This window comes from Pipistrellus hanaki (assembly GCF_964339955.1).
Source record: "Pipistrellus hanaki genome assembly, chromosome: 3".
NCBI lineage: Eukaryota > Metazoa > Chordata > Mammalia > Chiroptera > Vespertilionidae > Pipistrellus > Pipistrellus hanaki.
Window position 1 is genome coordinate 22,792,485 of NC_140505.1, and position 20,025 is coordinate 22,812,509.

Below are 20,025 nucleotides of genomic sequence, written 5' to 3' on the forward strand. Positions count from 1 at the left end.
TCCTCTCTGTAAAAAAATCAATAATATATATATATTTTTAAAAAGTGCTCTGCCCAGTCCTTAGTGCCGAGGAGTGGAGGAAGGCTCAGATGCTTGAAGGGGCGCCCATTAGCAGTGTCTTCGACAGCCCTGTTCCTCCAGCCCTGGTACTCAGAGCTGGGCGGCAGCTCCTAGCATCTTAGTCTGTGCCAGGCTTTGTAGAAGAAAAAAAAAATACAACCAGAAAGAACTTTTTTTTTTTGGCTTGGCAAATGCTACTTCCAAAGAGCCCTTGCAGAGTGTGCGATGGCGCCAAAGGGCTGCTTCTGTTCTTTTCCGCTCCACACATCGCAGAGGCACAAGCTCCCACGGACCCGCACCCGTCCGCGTGAAGGACTGGCGGGTTCTGGTAACCACGGCAGGTGGGGCCTCACTGCTTCCTAAGCCCGTCACCACGAGTTCTCACTATGCCTACAGCCCCGACTGCCTCTGTTCCCCTTTTCCTGCTTGCCCTGGAGTTGGAGCCCTCGACTCTGCAGTGTCATTGGCTGTCCCTCAGCAGGGAGAGTCCTGACTCTGATCTGGAGCTGACAGAATGAAGTAACAACAACAGCTCATGCAGGTATGGTCACATACACACACACACAGTGGCATGGGCACAGACACAGGGATGGAGAGGCAGGAGCTCCCCGCCAGGGCATGGATCGAATGTATGGGTGTACGTTTCCTGTTTTTAGTCAAAGCTCCCGGCTCCGGGGGGTTAGCCGCCAGAGGAGGGTGGAAAGCAGGAATGGATTAGTGAGAGCTTGGATTGCTTGGGGGTGAAATGTACTGTGAGAAAGGACCACAGGGAACAGAAAGTGTTTCATACCCATTATAGATATATGAGCAGTTCCTGGAAAGCAAAGAAGAGCCAAGTTTAAGAAAGGACAGGATTGCAGTCAGTTCAAGCGAGAGGCATATCACCAAAGGGGACACGAGCACAGCTCTCATCACCTAGTTGCAACGTTATTCATTCGAGGGCCAGAGAGATAACCAGTCCAGTCCGACCACGGACATCCCAAGGGTTCCTTCCTAACTTAAGTGAGGAGATAGTAAGAAGCTACCAGCACCTGGTTCACAGAAGTTGAAAACTGACATACCCCCAAACTTTCTGACCCCTGATGCGGTCAGTAGAGTAGCTTATTAAACAGATTCATACAGAATTTAAAATAAACAGCTTGCTGTTTGCTCAAAGCTCAAGGAAAGCACCAGGCAGAATTCTATGGCAGTTCTTTACAGCTCTGACAATTGATCTGAGGAGAACCATAGTCTGTGCATAATACATGCAAACACATATTTATGAAACTTCATAGGATTTTGCGTTTTAATCTCTGAGACGTAGATTTTCCTTCTAAAAGATCACATTAATGAGGTATTTTTGAGGGCAGAGAACATCTTTGAGAAGCAGTTTCTCTCTGGTTTCCGAGCAGACCCGAGCAGCTGTGCTGTGCTGGGGACCCCTGAGTGGGTCAGGAAGCACCCAGGGAGTGCTCAGTGCCCACATGTCCCCCCACTTCACCCTGACTTATGTCAAACCCCAGACTTTACCTTCATCTTCAGAAACATCCAGGATCTCATCTACCGTCTCCGGGAAACTCATCCGGTGCTTGTCACTGACTAACTAAAATGAGAAAAAGCAGAGAATTCAACCCAAATAGAAGACTGGCCCAGCAGTTACCTGGTCATGACCCTGGAGACAGAAAGGAGGAGAGAAAGGAGATTTGTCCCAAAGGCAAAATAATCAGAGCTAAGAGGCTCCCAGCCTAGAAGAAGGGAAGATGAACATGGCACACCCTCTTCCCATTGCCTAGTCTCTGCCCCAAGCCCATCGTACTACTGCCCCTTTAGGTCCGCCCCCAATTCCTCCTACCACTAGGTGGCAGTACAACTCCATCAGACGGAGAAGACCCTCCCGCCTTTAGGCTTGGTTCTGTCTACAAGAAAAGCCCCAGCTCTGAGAGTAACCCACAGGGGCACCCAGTCAGGCTGTGTGTTTGGGGTGGAGGATGCAAAGCAGCAGACGTACCGCGACACTGGTTTCATCTGTGACCACCTTGAGCACGTCTGTGACAGAGATGTAGCCCAAGCGCTTGGCTATTGCCAGAGGCGTGGTTCCATTCTGGGGAGAACAGCAGAGAGAGGGGGAGGTCAGGCAAGGGAACGGCGTCTGGGAGAACAAGCTCACCTTCTAACTGCGATGAGGGTTCTAGGTGGGCAGATGGCACCTCGGACCCCTGCACACTTGCGAGCCCAGGCATGTGCCAGACGTTAGCCAGGCATGTGGGGGAGGAGGGCAGGGATACTTTAAATCTACAGCGAGAGTGTAAGAACCTTGACACACGAGCAGAGAAATCTTGCCAGGACACGTCAGAAACTTCCATGAGGGAGCCAACGGGGGGAAAATGAGACAGGAAGGCATCGGGAAGATGAGGGTACAGGGCAATGCTGTTCACTGCCCTCAATGCCAATTCTCTGGGTGTCGGTAAGGGAGCAATACGATGGTTACAGTCATCCATACACTTCAACAAACGCCCCCAGGCCAATCAGAAATCACAAATGACCAGAAATGGGGGGGGGGGGGAGATGTATCTTCTACACTCATTTTAAGAGAAAGATCGATCTTTCTCTTAAAATGAGTAAATTGATATTGAGGCTTTTTTTCTTTTTCTTTTAAGTTCTCTAGTTCCAGGAGGTGCCCCGGGCCCCTCAGAGTCAGCCCATTACACAGTTAGGATCTCAGCAACCACATCCATAACCAAAGTCCGCACACTCTCCGCGCTGCAAGCAGCCACAGAGATGACCTAGCACAGCCCTTGCATTGCCGGTGAGGAAGGTCGCCCTCCACAATGATCACCGGTGTTGCTAAGAACCACCCTGAGGCCCTGCGACGCCACAAGCCACGCAAGGCGTTTGGTGCTGCTCACTGTGCCACACTGACAGCAGCTCCACATACTGCAGAGAGAGTTTCACCAGCTGCATTTAAGCAGAAGTAAAGGGGGGAGAGTAAACGGTGCTTGAAAAGATAACCTCCGTTCGCCAGAAAGAGAATCTAATCACAGCACGCCAAGGCCTGGGCGGGCCCAGGCAGCTACGCCTTTATGGTCCAGCAGCCCGTCCAGGCCACAGAATGAGACCCCGTGGTGAAGGCACAGCTCCCAGGGCTGCCCAGGGGCACAGTTTTCCGAAATCAGGAACCAGGTGGGTACTCACCGAGCTGACCTCGTTGGGGGAAGCACCATTTTTGAGAAGCAGTGTCACGATGTCTGTGTGTCCCTGTTGGGCCGCCTGGTGCAAGGGGCTGTATCCTAGCTGTGAAGCGAGGTAGGCGTTTTGGCAGGATTAGCTAGCCCCGAGACAGAGACCTGCCCACACACGACAGAGTCTATCCGTCTTCCATGTGCAACACGAGCACGCTTTCCCCCCATCTCCTCCTCCAGGGGCACAGCTCAGGACTGTGGCAGAGCCCCAAGGCAGCCCAGAGTCACCCCGGCTGCATGCTAATTTGGCCCTTAGGAAGAGTCAGTAAGGAGGCAGGTCTCAGGCGTCCCTCCCTCTACCTTAGTCTTGGCATTGACGTCTGCCTGGTGCTGTAGCAGGAACTTCACCAGTTTGATGTTTCCATAATGACTGGCCACGTGGAGGGGGGTGTAACCCATCTGCAAAGCAAGAGAGAAGAACGGGTGACCAGCAGCGCTTCTGGGCACACCAAGAGCCTCTGTAAGGTGTGCATGAATAAAACCCTTACAGCAGAGCTGATGGAAAGAGCATGGCCCTGGGCGGTGCCTCTGTTGGTTGGAGTGCCATCTCGTACACCAAAATGTTGTGTTCAATCCCTGGTTGGGACGTACGTGAGAAGGCAACCAATCATTGTTTCTCACATGGATGCCTCTCCCTCTCTCTCTCTCTCTCTCTCTCTCTCTCTAACGGAGAAACCCTTTGGAAGGCTGACAGCTGTGATGAGGTGTGAGCTGTACGGCCATGGCCAGTCAGGTATCGTTGGCCTGGGAGGGAACAGGGCTCAGTATCCGATGAGTGAAGTTTGAGATGCCAGGAGTGGGCCAAGGGGAGATCGGAGCAGGCAGCTGGAGCACTGCCGGGGCCCGATAAAGAGTTCTAGGTGAAGAGACACCTAGGAAGAGTTTAAAGCCTCGGAGATGAGCGAGGTCACCTAGGATACATGCAGAGAGAGGACCAAGGGGGCCCATGTGTTGAGGCAACACAGAGGGAGATCAGAGCAGAGGACTGTGAGGGACTGGAAGTGGGAGGAAAGCAGAAGACACGTGTTGTAGAAGCCGAGAGAGGTTCTGCTGAGGGTGGCACAGCCATCAGGCCCTTTGCCGGGAAGGGGGCTCAGGTTGGTGGCATGGAGATCACTGTGACTTGGGTAAGAGCAGATGCATCCCCACTAGAAAGGTGGGAAATCCCACTGTAAATTCCCTTAAAAGGCTGTCCACGTCGTTGAGTTGCAGTGTAATGGATTTTATAGGAACTGGTCACTATCTGAAACGAGTGGGCTTTGGATATTTATTAATTTGCATTTTGGCCACAAAGAAGCTAATTTTCAAGTACTTGGTTCTGCTGAATGTTCTGGTGCTCCCTCCAAAGTCCGACAAGCCAAGGCCGTCTGAGCCCTGTGGTCTAAGTGCCCCTGGAGGGCTGGGACCAGATTTCAGACACCCTGTCAACACAGTCCATACGCTGAACCCTGAGTCATGACATGGCTTTGGGACCTACCAGGTCCTAACCCACAAAATAGGGTCTCTCAGGCCAGGGACCCCAAAGACTAAACTGGGCCCACAAAAGAAGCTTCAGAAATCCAGGACATCCTTGGTTTCCAAGCAGTTTCCTGTTGAGGCTGCAAACAACTGGGGATAGAATACAGTTTCTAGATTTTTCTCAGTGAAGACCTCACGTCATGTTGTTGACTGGTGTTCCTGTGGAACTTCGGGGGTGGGGTGGGTTGAAGGAGTGTCACACTGTCCCTTCCTTTTTTTTTTTTTTTAATTAATATATTTTATTGATTTTTTACAGAGAGGAAGAGAGAGGGACAGACAGAGAGATAGAAACATCGATGAGAAAGAATCATCGATCAGCTGCCTCTTGCATACCCCCTACTGGGGATGTGCCCGCAACCAAGGTACATGCCGGAATCGAACCTGGGACCTTTCAGTCCGCAGGCTGATGTTCTATCCACTGAGCCAAACCGGTTTTGGCACACTGTCCCTTCTTTAACACAGCTGCCTTGTGACGAAAAGGAACAGAGTGCCACTTCTTCAACGCAGCCTCCTCCTTCTACCAAGTGGAAACACTCTCCTCCTTTGTGCTTCGAGTGGCTCTCTGGGGCCTCCCTTACTCAGGAAATCACGGTAAGCTGTCTTTCTTGCCTCGGACAGTCACCCCCTCACTGAGCTATAGTGTGCAGATTCACTGCCCAGGGCTGGGCATGGCTGTCCTCAGTCGCCTCATGGAGCATCTTGCACACAGAGAGCTCCATAGAAAGCATTCGACTGAACACTGTAATAAAATACTGCATTTTCTAGTGAATCCTGGGAAGCCTGGCGTTTGGACACCCGGCTCATGTACCAGTAAGACAGGTCTTGGAATCATGATTAAACGTTTCTCTCAGTTTCTCACCATAGAGGCTCAAAAGTCTAGCAAACTTCGAAATTCCTAACGGAAAAGTGAGGCAATGAGGATTGGTGTCTTCAAGCTCCACTGCCACCTCCAGGAAGGGGTAGAGCAGAATATGTCGCTGCGTCCTTGGTGTTTCTAAGCTCTGAGGAGGAGTCAGTCCTGAAGTGTGAGGGAGGCAGGAACTGGGCAGGGGGATGGGTGCACGCAGGGAGGGAGGGTGGGGGATGCTTACCCGGGTGGGGGCGTCCACTGTGACACCGTGTTTGATCAGCACGTCGGCCACTGAAACGTGGCCTTCTTGTGCGACCAGGTGGAGGGGGGTGAGTCCGCTCTGGAAAGGAAAAATAAAAGAATTACATCGTCTCATAGCCAGTAAAGTGTTCCAGGCCACAAAGGAAGAGCGGAGGTCTGGGAGCCGAACCTGGCTCTGCGGCCGCCAACCTGCAAACCTCCCCCAGCTCTGGGCCTTTGTACCCTCCTCTAAAACATGAGGTTAAAGTTAGTCAGAGGTCAGTAACATTTTCTATGAAGGGCCAGATCGTCAATATTTTCCGCTTGTATCTCTCTTGCAACTACCCAACTCGGGCTGGTTACAGTGAGAAAGCAGGGATGGCCGACATATGAACAAATGGGGCATGTGTGTCCCAATAAAACTTTATTTGCACAAACAAGTGGTGGGCCGGGTTGGGCCAATAGGTTCAAGTTTGCTGACCTCTGAACCAGATGAGCTTTATGTATTATTCCCAAGATTCAAAATGAACCTCGGAGCCTTTCATTTCCTTATCTAGAAAATATGGATTATCACTGATGTATTTCAAGATCTCTTGAAAAAGATGAAAATGCCCTGAAAAGTACGATGTGCCATCTAATTAGATCACAGCCAGTGCTGCACTGTAAAAAGGATAGAGGACTGGGAGCTTGGTGGACATGGGAAGTGGCAGCTAACGCATATGAGGTTTCCTTTCGGGTGATGGGAATGTTCTGAAATTAGATCGTGGTGATGGCTGCCCAATTCTACAACTAAACCAAAACCCACTGAACAGTACAAGGCAAACAGGTATATTTTATGGTATGTGAATTACAGTTCAATAAAACTACTTTTAAAAAGAAGTGACGCTTAGTTTTCCTTGGGTCATGCATCCCTCGGAGAGGCCAGTGAAAACCATGAAGACTTCATCCAGAAAAATGCTCACAGGCCCATTCTCCCAAAATGTTGTGTACATACTTGAAAGGTTTCAGACTCAGATGCTAGCAATCCCTGGATAGAGAACTCCTGTTTTAATGTATAGACTGGCATTTAAAAAAAATATCCTCCCTGTTGAAAAAGAATGGTTAGTACCAAATTACTAAATATATTCCTGAATGTCATACTGGCCTGTAGTTGGGAATGTGTAGTATGGATTTTATTATTGACCTTTCTGCTGATTCTTGAACCCATCTATTGAAAAGGAGCCAGCAAGGGCTTTGGCATCAGAGAGGCCTAGGGCCATGTGACCTTGGGAATATGCAATCTCTTGGAATCAGTTTTTTCACTTATAAAACTAAGATAAAAGCTGCAAAGGGCTGCTGTAAGGATTGCACACACACACACACACACACACACACACACACCACCTAATTCAGAACCTGGGCGCCCAGGGGTGCCCAATTTCAGACATAATGCCCAGCTAGCCAACACGAAACGATGGCTGAGCCCCCAGGGCCAGCCGGGAGGCCCCGTGCTTACCTTGTTCCCCAGGTTGCCGTTGGCTTGTTTGGAGAGTAGCAGGGCCACCATCTCTGCATGGCCCTCCTGGGCAGCCAGGTGAAGGGGTGTCACGCCTTGCACCGACTCTGCGTTCGCGGACGCCCCGTACTGCAGTAAGTTGCGGGCCACCTCCATCTGGTTCTGCTTGGCAGCGATGTGCAAAGGGGTGTAGCCATTCTGGAACAGAGGGATGGTTCCAGGACTGCTGAGCAGAGGACGTGAGCACCTGCCTCACATTTAATCCTCTGGGGACGGGGACGGGGGGGGGCGGGGGGATCAGGCCTGGACCTTGGCTGGCTGGACACCGCCCCCTCTGCACCCCCCCTCCCCCCAAGCAGGGCTGGTGTCACCCAGGAGGGCAACTTTAAGGAAACAAATAAACAAGCCAAGTCTATGTGATTTGGGGCCAGTGAAGTCCTGTGCCTTTTCTCACCATCTATGTCCTCTATCGGGCTCTGATAAACCGCTGTGCAGGGAGTGCTCTCACTGACAGATGCAGCAAGTAGGCTGCCTATCGAACCCCTAGGAAACTAGGTAAGCAAGAAAATGCAAGGTTCCCTTTCCCTCCTTCCTGCTTTAAGAACAATCCCCCAACATGTCCCTGTGCGCTGGGCCACGTGCTCCCTGGACTTGCCGGCATCAGGCAGGTGGAGGAAGAGGACACGCGCCTGCCTGGCAAGGACTTGGAGACATGGAGTAGGCTCTGTTCCGCTCCGACGAGCCGTGCAATGCACGCAAGCTCTTCAGCAACGTCTAGACTTCCGTTTGTATTTTTTAAGCCATGAAAGGTGGATAATAACATCTACCTCGTTCTCAGAGTTGTTGAATAGATCGAATACAATAATATTTGAAGGCACTTTCCAAAAGTAAGATATAAGAGTCATTTCCCAACTGGCATGACTCAGTGGTTGAACATCCCTTATGATCCAGGAGGTCACGGTTCGATTCCTGGTCAGGGCACAGGCCTGGGTTGCGGGCTCGATCCCCAGTGTGGGGTGTGCAGAAAGCAGCCAGTCAATGCTTCTCCCTCATCATTGATGTTTCTGCCTCTCTCTCCCTCTCCCTTCTTCTCTGAAATCAATATATATATATATATATATATATATATATATATATATATATATTTTAAGATCTAAGAGTAAGAAAGCTTGGTATGGCCCACAAGATGTGTTTAGCCCACGGTGAGATAAAGGAGCTGGCCCCAATGTCAGCTTGGTCACCGTGCACTCAGTATTCAGCCGCCCTTCCTTTTTCCTTTTCTTCTTAGTGGTAGGACTTTCTCAGTGAAGGAAGCAGCGTGTAGATTTACGTTCAGGAGTAGGCTCCTTACCCCACTGCGGGCAGGTGACCACGACTCTGGTCATCACCGTCACCACTGAAACCCCCTTCCCTTACATCGTCCCTCTTTGGTGTCACCGCCACCAAGGAGGCCTTTTGGTTATTTCCCCGCTTTGTGGATAAGTAAGCCAGTTCTCTGGGAGGCCAAGTGCCTTATCCGATGTCACCTAGTAAATGGAACAGCCGCTGGCCCGAGCCTGGCTTTCTGACTCCAGATCCCAGCTTCTTCCAGCGGGAGCTGCGCTTCTAACACTTCACTGTGTCTCGGGGTCTTGTTAAAATGCAGATCCTGATCCAGAAGCTCTAGGGCAGTGGTCCTCAACCTTTCTAATGCCACGACCCTTTAATACAGTTCCTCATGTTGTGGTGACCCCAACCATAAAATTTATTTTCGTTGCTACTTCATAACTGTAATTCTGCTACTGTTGTGAATCATAATGTACATATCTGTGTTTTCTGATGGTCTGAGGCGACCCTGCTAGCAGTCAAAGTAGCAACGAAAATAATTTTATGGTTGGAGGTCACCACAACATGAGGAAGTGTATTAAAAGGTCACGGCATTAGAAAGGTTGAGAACCACTGCTCTAAGGAGACCCAAGATTCTGCATTCCTAACAAGCTCCCCGGTGATGCTGATGCTGATGGTCTGAGAGCCACACTTTGAGGATCATGGTCCCAAAGCACTCAGGGCCCAGGGTGGGTGCCAGGCCTGAGGGCCTCGGAGGTGGACCATGACTGTGTGAGCACATGTCCACCCAGCCCCGGAGCAGATGGCATAAGGCATATGGGCCCCCACCCTGCCAGCATGCTTCATGCGGGCCCAGAGAACTGAGTCTCTCCTGCCAGCCACGGTCTTCCTGGAGAAACCAACATTTCTGATTCTGCCAGGATCACGATGAGAAAATAGGGAAAGGTGTGAGAGGGGAGGAGGAGAGGGGAGGAGAGACGGGCTGACCAATACAGTTTTATAGCACTGGGGGACAGGGGCAGAGCCATCTGCCAAGTGGGTTTTCATGGAGAAATGAAAAGTTGCAACTTACCCCCGCAAAAAAGAAACTGAATTAAAAAAAAAAGCATTTCCTTTAAATAATTATGTAAGATAATTCATTGGCAGCGTTTCTCCTTTTTAATTTGATTATGTTACGAGAACACATTACATTCTTCCGTGTAGGTTGTTTTCCCATAACAGGATGGCATTTTGATATAATTCAGGTAATTAAACAAAATGAGTTTTGTACTATATCAAAAGAGAGCCGTGAAGAAAAGAGGTGTGGTTCGGTGGGTCAGGCCTGAGGTTTGGAGCAATCCCTAGACGGAGATCACTCTCTCTACGGTGAGTGCCATGAAGGGAGTGTCTGCTCAGGACGGCGGTCAGGGTGAGCTGGGAGGAGGCAGCTGAACACCTCGCGGGGTGCCTGGCCCCCAGCAGGCAGTCGCTGCATAAAAGCAGCGATGACTAGGACTCTGTCCGTGTACAAAGGGCAGTCACTGGAGCAATGTGAAGTCTATTCAGGAAAGTATGTTAGGAGTCCCAGGCTCTTGGGCATATGTGGATGTCACACTGGCAAGGAGAGTCCCCTGTCCTGCCAAAGAGCACGTGGGCCCTGGCAGTGGCTCTGGCTGCCAGGTGACTGAGGTTAAAGCTGAGATACAACTGCCAGTCTCAAAACAGGGACCGGCCCTCTGAGCTCTCCCGAAACCAGGACCGAAGGGGACGAATGTCCTGTAGGTGACAAGGTCGAGGAGCAAGGAGGCAGGGAGCGGTCAGGGAGAGGTCAGGAAGAGGTCAGGGAGAGCAAGGTGCCCATCCAAGGCTCTGCTTTCCCCAGGAAATGAGCTCACCTAAAGGCGTGCCCGCTGGAGGGAGAGAGAGAGAGAGCTGCTGGGATGTTAGGACAACATTAGCATCAAAATTATTAATAGAAAGGGAAGGGTTTGGTTTGGGTGCCGAGAGATCTGCATGAGAAATTCTACAAAATTGCCAGACGACTTGGTAAACTATTTTTTGCCATGGAAACAAAACCCATCTGTACAGTGTTTGTGCTTGGATAAAATCTCTCCTTAAATACCACGGACCTGGCTCTGGTTTCTTTGCTGCAAGGAGGGGGCAGGGGGAGGAGGGGAGCCCAGCCTTTTATTTTTAGACGCGGCAGTAAGTCACATCACCGCGGGGCTGCATGCTCCGTCTACACCGTGACGTGGGCTCTGCTACAACGGCGGCGGGGACGGAGCCCAAGGAGACAGGGGCGCCGGGGAGACACCGCCCGCACACGGGGATGCTGTGAAATTCAGAGCATCCATTCCGAAGAGGGAGGACGAACAGAAGGCCCCCACACGGATCTTCCCTGACTGCCCTGAGTCCCCACCACGTCGGCAGGTGTCATCACCAACGCACCCGACAGCTCCCTCCTCAGAGGCAGCAGGCACACTCCTGCTGCTTAGCTGAGCGCTGGGGTTTGCTCCCCAGAACTTATCCTTCCGAGTATCTGCTGGCGACTGGCGAGCTCTGGAACGCAGGGACTGCCTGTGTCCTTCCCCAAGCCCTGCTCCCTCGCCAGGTCCCTCCTCCCAGTGCGGCCACCAGCCCCACAGCTACCCTCTCGTCCCACAGGGGGCAGCCTGTCCCCAAAAATCGATCCTCTGTCCAGCTTCCTCCCAACACCTTGGATCACCCCACCCCCACCCGCCAGGCTGGTCTTACGTAAGCCAACCTGTCTGCTCCCTTTTCTCCCTTCCCTCTGGTGGCCAGGAGGCTGCTGCCCTGAGCTGGCGTTTCAGAGGCTGCAGGAGGCCGGCACACGGGTCATGTGTCTACATGTGACATACATGTAGTCCTAGATCCATCGTCTAAAAACACCATGACCTAAAAGTCTGAACTCACAAGGGGAATAGATTGGGGGTGGGGGAGGGATATTCTCATTCAAGATTGGTCCCTTCCTTCAAGGTTCCGGCAAGTTCACTCACAGCCCTGCATAGTTCTCACCGTGCGGTCACTGCGCTGGAGCGAGGGTAGTGAACGGACCCCATGTGGAGGCCCTGTGCGAGCTGACCTTGGAGGGAGGGCCCACGTGCAAAACCCAGCGGACACCCAGAGCTCCGGGGACACGTTATTGTGTAGAAAGAACCCACCTCTGTGAGGTGACCTGATGCTAAGGTGTGTCACCCGCTTCCCACCCGGCTCCAGGTCCCCAAACAGCGGCAAACACACCGCAGGGGAGAGCTGAGAAAGGGAGGCGAGATTTCTGAGGCAGAAATCAAAGCGAAACACCGGAGCCCGCTGGCTGCTCCTGAAACGGCCCTCCCGGGAGGAAGGCAGGCAGCTGGGCCCCGGGCTCCTCTGCGGGGACCGGGGAGGCTTACCCAAGCAGGACTGTGCGGGGAGCCGCCCCGCGGGAGCAGCAGCTTGACGATGTCCAGGTGGTTGTGATGGACGGCCACGTGCAGGGGAGTCAGGCCGTTCTGCAGGGGGGCGGGGGGGGGGCGACAGAGAGAACAGCCTTCATTCAGTGCACTTGCTTCTTAGAGGCCCCCTGAGCTGTAGCAGCACCATGCTGGGGCCTAGTTCACTTATTTTATGCAGGTAAAATCTGGTTAAAACCATTCCAGGATCCCCTGGCTGGTTTTCTCAGTGGTTAGAGCACTGGCCCACGGACCACAGGATTGTAGGTTTGATTGCCACGTTGTAGGGCACATACCTGGGTCAGGGCGTGTGTGTGGGAGGCAACCCATCAAGGTGTCTCTCCCTTTCTTTCCTTCCTTCCCTCCCTCTCATCCCCTTCTCTCTAAAAACAATCAAAGGAGACAATAAAATACTCCTGTGTGGATTAACAAAAACAACAACAAAATCATTCCAGAACCAGTCTTGATCAGAAGTCACTAAGGGCACAAGTAGCCGGACCCAGGGCCACCTCCTCACTCCTGCTGGGCCCGATGGGGCAGCGCCATCAGCACACTCACTCCGAGAAGACCACGAGGTCTTTCTAGAAGGTCAAGACCCTTGACAGAAAGACCAGTCTTCCTAAAGGCCATTCTCTCTGGATCGCTGCCCCGGAGGAGATGGAGAAGAGGGGCTTAGGCACGTGTGCCCTTCACAAGTAGCGTGTCTGCCTTTCACTCCGGCTTCCAGCCCGAGAGAGGGCGGCGAGGGCACGCTCACCTTCCCGGCGGCGTTCGGGTGTGCGTCCCGCTCCAGCAGCACCTCTGCCACCCGGGCCTTCCCGTACTTGGCCGCCACATGGAGAGGGGTAAATCCTTTCTGAGGAGAAACACAGGCTGTCAGAGCCCCGGGAGCAAGGGCCGGGGCAGAGGAGGTGCCCCCCCTTACCAAGCGTGGAGACGCCCTCAAATAAAGGACCCGGAATTTCTGATCCCTCCGAGAGGCCATGGCCACAGGCATCGGCAGGTTTCCTCCCCCAGCCCGCCCTTCTCGTAGTGAGCAGAAAACCATCTCTGGTTGTGATTTGACCGTTAGCTCGTTGAAGGCAGGGGTTGAGTCTTACTCCTAATATCCCAGAACCGGCTGGTTTGTCTAGAGCAGGTGCTAAGCCAATAGCGATGGTGAGATAAATTTGCATGACGGCTGAGTGAGTGAATGGGAAACTACAGTTCACCCCTTTCTGGGGCAGAACCATGACACAGCAGGCTCCCAAGTGGTGGCCAGTCCTGTGAGCGCTGGCCCAGCCCTGCCCCCGCCTCTGCTGTCAGCACGATTAAGGCAGCACAGAGGGTCAGGAGGGAATGCCCCAGCAGTGAGTGGCCTGGGGCAGTCACCGCCAGAGAACAGGAGGAGGCGGCTGTACCTTGGTCATGCACGCCTGGGACGCTTCCTTTTCCAGAAGGGCCAGCGCCGTGTCCACGTGGCCCTCTCGAGCTGCGATGTGCAGGGGTGTGTGCCCGGCAGTGGTGGCCAGGTTGGGGTTGGCACTGTTTTCTAGCAGGAGCTTCACCATGTTTGTGTGGCCAATGCGAGCTGCACAGTGAAGGGGGGTCTGGTCATCCTGGAACCCGGAGTGGAAAAGAAGAAGAGGGGACACCAAGGTTAACTAATCCAACGCTTCGTCTCACAAAGAAGGGAGGGGCTGCCCAGAGAGGCGAGTGACTTTCTCAAGGTCGCACAGCTAGTGACATAGAGGTGGCATTCACATCACATCTCTGAGTTACAGAAACCGGCATGCTATCGCTTATTTAATCCTTACAACAGCCTCTCAAGCTAGTAGTTATTTCTACCTAGTTGCCCAAAGGCTTAGCCTTCCCCTCTGTGAAGTGGGGATAATAATATCAACCTCCTAGACCAGTGTTTCCCAAACTTTTGACACATGTGTACCCCTTCTATAATTTTTGTAATGCTGAGTACCCCTCGTACTCACGAGAATGTAGAATTAGGCGCAGCTAAGCACGGTGCAGTGCATATCCCCACCAAACTCCGGTGCAACGTGTACCCCCACCAAACTCTTCCCGTACCCCTGGGGGTACGCGTACCACACTTTGGGAAACACTGTCCTAGACTATGGTTCGGATCAAGCAGCGAATGTGGATAAGATGTTTCATACAGCGTTTGGGAGGTGATACCAAGTTGTAGTGGTGATTGCCGTGTCCCAAGTCACATCTGAGTGGACACCACATCTATGTCTTGGACACTGCTTTGGGTTTCTCTATGCCAAGGGTCATTAGAGTCTAAACTGCTGAAGGGGAAACATGACTTCTTCAGCTCATCCCAACCCTTCCTGTTCATGCCTAACGCTGAAGGGGTTCAGTGGCTGAGGTCTCTGTGTTGTCGGGCCCAGCTTGGGGGGCCTCCCTCACATGGCCCAGCCAGAAACCAGAGTCTAAGCAGAGCTTCTGCCGCCTGTGGGGTAGGAAAGTCTGGTCTTGGCCAAAGCCAACCAACCTCCTGACTCAGCAGCTAGTCTTAGTCTTCACCCACCGGCCCCTCGACACGCCTCTTACAAGGGGGAGGCGTCCGTGTTTAGATCGAGACATTTTTGACAGATTCTCACTGGCAACACTTTCTTTAAAAAGTCGCTTCTCTTCTTATACCACGAAACCCTTTCAGCCCAATTAGTGCTGCAGGCCAGCCACACTCCTGGACTTGCATCATCCTGAAGACACGTAGCTCTGAGCAAGCCCGTCTCTGGCCTTGTCAGGACCCCCGCCCAGCAGGACCCAGTGTTTGGTGCGATGGCCACGGGAACATCAGGGAATCATTGTGCCCCCAGTGCTGTGGCCAGGCCTCTAATCAGGGTGGGTGTCTCCACATGGGGCTTGGATTGCTCGCGTCCCAGGGTCCTTCCCACCTCCAGGACACACCTTGGCCTTGGCATTGACTTTGGCTTTGTTCTGGAGCAGATATTTGGCGACTTCCGTGTGCCCTGCCCTGGCTGCCATGTGTAGCGGGGTCTCCACTTTCTGTAAAATAAGGAAATTACAGGCCTGTTAACACATGCTGGGCTTCCAAAAGAGTACACACAGGGCTCCACAGTGTGAGCCTGGAGAAGGCTGGCAGGTTTCTGTCCAAGAGGCGGAGCTGCCCCAGCAAGCAGCTCCTTCAGCCTTCAGCCTGCTGATGCCCAGTGTGTGTGCACACATGCGTGTGTGTGTGTGTGTGTGTGTGTGTGTGTGTGTGTGTGTTCTAAGTATACACACAGGTGAACCCAGGAGCTCATGAATGATTAAAAATGCAAATGTATTCCCAGATAACACAGAAGTTCCCAAATTGTTGTCCAAAATACATCCCCCCAAACTTGCAGAGGTGTGCCAAGTTTAATTTGGAAAGTGTCAGTATATATGGATGTTCTTCCTAGTTTGAAGCCTCTGCTCTTCTGAGAATTATTCTCTATCCCCAAAGAGGAGATCGAGGGACCACTGGCTAAAGCGGTCCCCTGAGTGCTCCTGGGCCAGTGTGTCAGGCCCCATGAGTGCTCCTGGGCCAGTGTGTCAGCCACCCCATGAGTGCTCCTGGACCAGTGTGTCAGGCCCCCTGAGTGCTCCTGGGCCAGTGTGTCAATGCCCTCTGAGTGCTCCTGGCCCAGTGTGTCAGCGGCCCTGAGTGCTCCTGGGCCCAGTGTGTCAGGCCCTCTGAGTGCTCCTGCGCCAATGTGTCAGGCCCTCTGAGTGCTCCTGGGCCAGTGTGTCAATGCCCTCTGAGTGCTCCTGGCCCAGTGTGTCAGCCGCCCCGAGTGCTCCTGGCCAGTGTGTCAGCGACCCTGAGTGCTTCTGGCCCAGTGTGTCAGCGGCCCCCTGAGTGCTCCTGGGCCAGTGTGTCAGCGGCCCCCTGAGTGCTCCTGGGCCAGTGTGTCAGCGGCCCTCTGAGTGCTCCTGGGCCAGTGTGTCAGCGGCCCTGAGTGCTCCTGAGCCAGTGTGTCAGCGGCCCTGAGTGCTCCTGGGCCAGTGTGTCAGCGGCCCTGAGTGCTCCTGGCCCAGTGTGTCAGCGGCCCTGAGTGCTCCTGGCCCAGTGTGTCAGCCGCCCCCTGAGTGCTCCTGGGCCAGTGTGTCAGCGGCCCTCTGAGTGCTCCTGGCCCAGTGTGTCAGCGGCCCTGAGTGCTCCTGGCCCAGTGTGTCAGCCGCCCCTTGAGTGCTCCTGGGCCAGTGTATCAGTGGCCCTGAGTGCTCCTGGCCCAGTGTGTCAGGCCCTCTGAGCTCTTGGGGTGGAGAAAAGAGCCCTTGCTGTCCCCCGGGCTCACCACGTTGGAGACGTTGGGCGATGCCCCCCGCTGCAGGAGGTTCTTCACGATGGGCAGGTGCCCCATGAAGGAGGCCACGTGGAGAGGGGTCAGGCCGGACTGGAACAGAAAAGAGGAGTGAGAAGGAGTGGACTGCCCCCCTCCTCCAAGGAAGAGACAGCCGGATGTCGCTACGGCTTTCCTGCCTCCAATTGCTCTAGACTAGTTTTCCGAGAAAAGGGAATTAAATGGAATGGGTTCATCTCCAGGAAACTGGCTGGAGGGAAACCGTCACACACGACAGGATGCCCACTTTTACAACTCAAAGAATCGTATCTGACCTTGGAAAGGTAGCTCCCTGAGACTTGACACAGGTTCCCTTGTCTCGGTCACCCCCAGTATGCTCCTTGGAGCAGTCTAGACTTGCATGCACACACACACACACACACACTCCTGTGGCCACTCATGGCTCCACAGGACAACTCTCCAGGAGGCTAAGGGAGGAAACCTGCAGAGTTTCTCCTACCTCCGTGACAGCGTCAATGGAGGCTCCCGTCTTCAGCAGCAGCTCCATGACCCGGATATGGTTCTTCTTGCAGGCGATGTGTAAGGGGGTGAAGCCATTCTGCAGCCCCGCACAAAGGGAGACAAACAAGCGGGCGCTCACACGCCAGCCCAAGGGGCACCCAGGCCGCCTGGCTGAGTGTGAGGCAGCCCCTGCCCCAGCCTGTCAGCAACTTCCCACCAGAGTTGTCAACGACCAGAGCGTCAACGGCGGCAGATCACTGCAGAGGCAGGTGGCGCTCACTGTCGGCACCAGGCGTGTTCCTGAGCTTGTTGGCTACAAACCTTTTCTGGAAATGTAATCATCTTCTTGGATGCAAGGAAAGAGCCTGCTGTTTAACGTTTCCTCAAGGGGAAATTTACACGAAAGAGTGTGTTTGCGAAGCCAATCATGTTCCCTCTTTCCAGAGACCGATGCTCATGTTTAGTAAAACGGATTTCTGCGCATCAGCTCTGCCCTACAGTGATACGCTAAAGCGTAAACGCCACCAGGGCGGGGATATTTGCTTGCTTGTTTTTGTCTGTTCATGGGTGTTTTTTCGGTGATATACCCCCCTAGGGCAGTGGTCAGCAAACTGCGGCTCACGAGCCACACGCAGCTCTCGAGCCGCGCTTTGCCGCTCTGTTGACGAATGAGTTTGCCGACCACTGCATGAGGCATTACCCTTACCCAGAGGTTTTGACTTCAGGTTAAAGACATTAGTACATTATTAACATGTTTTTTTTAAGTGTTTTTCCCTAAGGCAGTGGTCGGCAAACTCATTCGTCAACAGAGCGGCAAACTGCAGGTCAAGAGCCACAAGTGGCTCTCGAGCCACAAATGGCTCTCGAGCCATTGCCCTAGGGCAGTGGTTCTCAAAGTGTGTGTGTGTGTGTGTGTGTGTGTGTGTGCGTGTCCCACCCCCACCCCGGGGACATGTGGCAATGTCTGGAGAGGTTTTGATGGTCACCACTGAGGAGAGATGCTATGAGCACCCAGCAGGTAGAGGCCAGGGCTGCTGCTACACATCCTATTGTGCACAGGGCAGCCCCCCTGCCACAAAAAGCATCAGGCTCAACGTGTCAGCAGCGCTGAGGCTGAGACACTCCGACCACCTGGAATAGGGCCCTGCACGTGGCATGAGCTTGATGAGTTTTCTGAATGAGTGATTGAACCATCCTTGCAGTCTCTGGAGGCTACTCTGCTTCCCAATTCTCTCCTTCTAGAGAGGGGTCCTGGGCAGGCTCTGAGCAGAGCTCCGGCCCCCCAGGTCCCTGAACCATCCAGGAGGGGATGAGCTTTAGGCCTGAACTCACCTCTGCAGGAGCAGCATGAACTCTCTGCAGAGGAAGGATGCATACTTAGCCCAGGCCATTTACTCGCCCACAAAGCATATGAAGCCAGGCAGTCTCTGAGGAATCACCATCTCTCGGCTTCGGGCCCAGGTCAAAGGGAGTGGCACCCCCAGCCCAGGTGCAAACCATGAACTCTGCTTCCTGAGTCAGGGCTCCTGGGCCCAAAGCCTCCCCTGACCTCAGCCTGTTCCTGGGGCTGCCGCCAGCAGGGGTCGCTGTCCTGCCTGTGCACCGCCATGCCCCGTGAGCATGCACCGACACCTTCCAGGTCAGTGCCCCTCGGCCGAGCAGCTCTGGTCCTGCCTCCCTTGGTCCTGGCCCCCCTGGCACCTTCTCCAACAGCCTCCCACTCACCAGGGCTCTGGAGTTTGGTTTGGCCCCTTTATCCAAAAGGACCTTGGCCACTCTGTGATGGCCGCAGTGGGCTGCCACGTGGAGAGGGGTCAGGTGATCCAGGGTGATGTCGTCTATCTCTGCGTTGTATTGCAATAGAAGTCGAACACAGTCAAGGTGGTCTCCCTGAGCCGCCATGTGAATTGGGGACAAGCCGTTCTGGGTGGAGAGGGAAGAAAGCAATCACAAAGGCTTCTGGAGACAGAGCACGGCCGTTCAGGGCAATGACTCCACCCTCACTTCCTGCTTCTTCCCCACACGATGCGGCGTGTGGAGATGGGGTCACTGTAGATGCAGTTAGTTAAGATGAGGTCATTAGTGTGGGGCCTATGCCGATTTGACTGCTGTCCTTATAAAAAAGAGAAAATTGGCTTGGCTGGTGTGCCTCAGTGGTTGAGCATCAACCCGTGAACCAGGAGGTCATGGTTCCATTACCGCTCAGGTTACATACCTGGGTTGTGGGCTCATCCCCAGTGAAGAGAAGAGGGGCAAGGTGTGCAGGAGGCGGCTGATCAATGATTCTCTCCAATCATTGATGCTTCTCTCTCTGTCCTTCTCCCTCTCCCTTCCTTCTGCAACCAATAAAAACTTTTTCTTTTTTAAGGAGGAATTTTACACAGACATACACACAGGGAGAACGCCGTGTGAAGATGAGGAAGAGATCTTGGTGATGCTTCAACAAGCCAGAGACTCCCCAAAAACCACGAGAAACCGGGGCTGGGGGGGGGGAGGGGAATCAGGAGCAGATTCTCCCTCATGGCCTCAGAGGAGCCCACCCTGCTGACCCTGACCTCCAGACTGTGCGACAATAACAGTCTGTGGTTTAAGGCCCCCCTTCCAAGGTGTGGCTCTTCGTTATAGCAGCCCTAGCATAACACACTTCATTCCACTCACTGCATTTAAACAGGTCATACCATATTTCCCAATTGAAAAGAAGGAAATTCTCAGTAAAGAATTTTCATGACCATCTTTTTTTAGTCCCATTTTAATAATCTAGATAATATAAGAGCATTACTAAGTTAGGACATTTGCGAATTTAAAAACAGGCCCTCTGTGGAAACATGTTGAGAATTTCCTGACCTAATAAGCGGTAGTAGCAATTATACCTCCACTTCTCTGAGGACTTTTGCTTTTAAAGATGTACTTTCAAAGATGTTATTTCTTGTAATCATCCCTGTAACCCTGGAAGAGAGGAGGAGAGCTCTCCGATGAAGAAACGGAAGCACAGAGGGAGTAAGAGGCATGCTCAAAGGGGCACAGAGGCACAGCAGCCTTGGATGGAAGATTCAATGAGATATAAACTTGCTTAGTCCAGGATACCTTCACCCAACACACA

General features: G+C 53.1%; 1 protein-coding gene across 8 annotated transcripts in view; it reads right to left on the bottom strand.

The window, feature by feature from the left end:
* The window catches only part of ANK1 (ankyrin 1), a 211,195-nt gene that overhangs the window by 45,787 nt on the left and 145,383 nt on the right, over positions 1-20,025 (bottom strand). For 5 of the 8 annotated variants that reach the window (XM_084879775.1, XM_084879771.1, XM_084879770.1 and 2 more), the window contains exons 10-23: positions 18,651-18,848; positions 16,924-17,022; positions 16,419-16,517; positions 15,046-15,144; positions 13,539-13,736; positions 12,896-12,994; positions 12,100-12,198; positions 7,382-7,579; positions 5,888-5,986; positions 3,579-3,677; positions 3,232-3,330; positions 2,048-2,140; positions 1,570-1,642; positions 851-874 (exon numbers count right to left, since the gene is read on the bottom strand). In XM_084879775.1, the coding sequence (XP_084735901.1) occupies positions 851-874; positions 1,570-1,642; positions 2,048-2,140; positions 3,232-3,330; positions 3,579-3,677; positions 5,888-5,986; positions 7,382-7,579; positions 12,100-12,198; positions 12,896-12,994; positions 13,539-13,736; positions 15,046-15,144; positions 16,419-16,517; positions 16,924-17,022; positions 18,651-18,848 (1,576 nt within the window). The remainder of the gene's footprint in view (positions 1-850; positions 875-1,569; positions 1,643-2,047; positions 2,141-3,231; positions 3,331-3,578; positions 3,678-5,887; positions 5,987-7,381; positions 7,580-12,099; positions 12,199-12,895; positions 12,995-13,538; positions 13,737-15,045; positions 15,145-16,418; positions 16,518-16,923; positions 17,023-18,650; positions 18,849-20,025) is intronic. The other 3 variants (XM_084879777.1, XM_084879773.1, XM_084879774.1) reach the window with 1 other exon arrangement.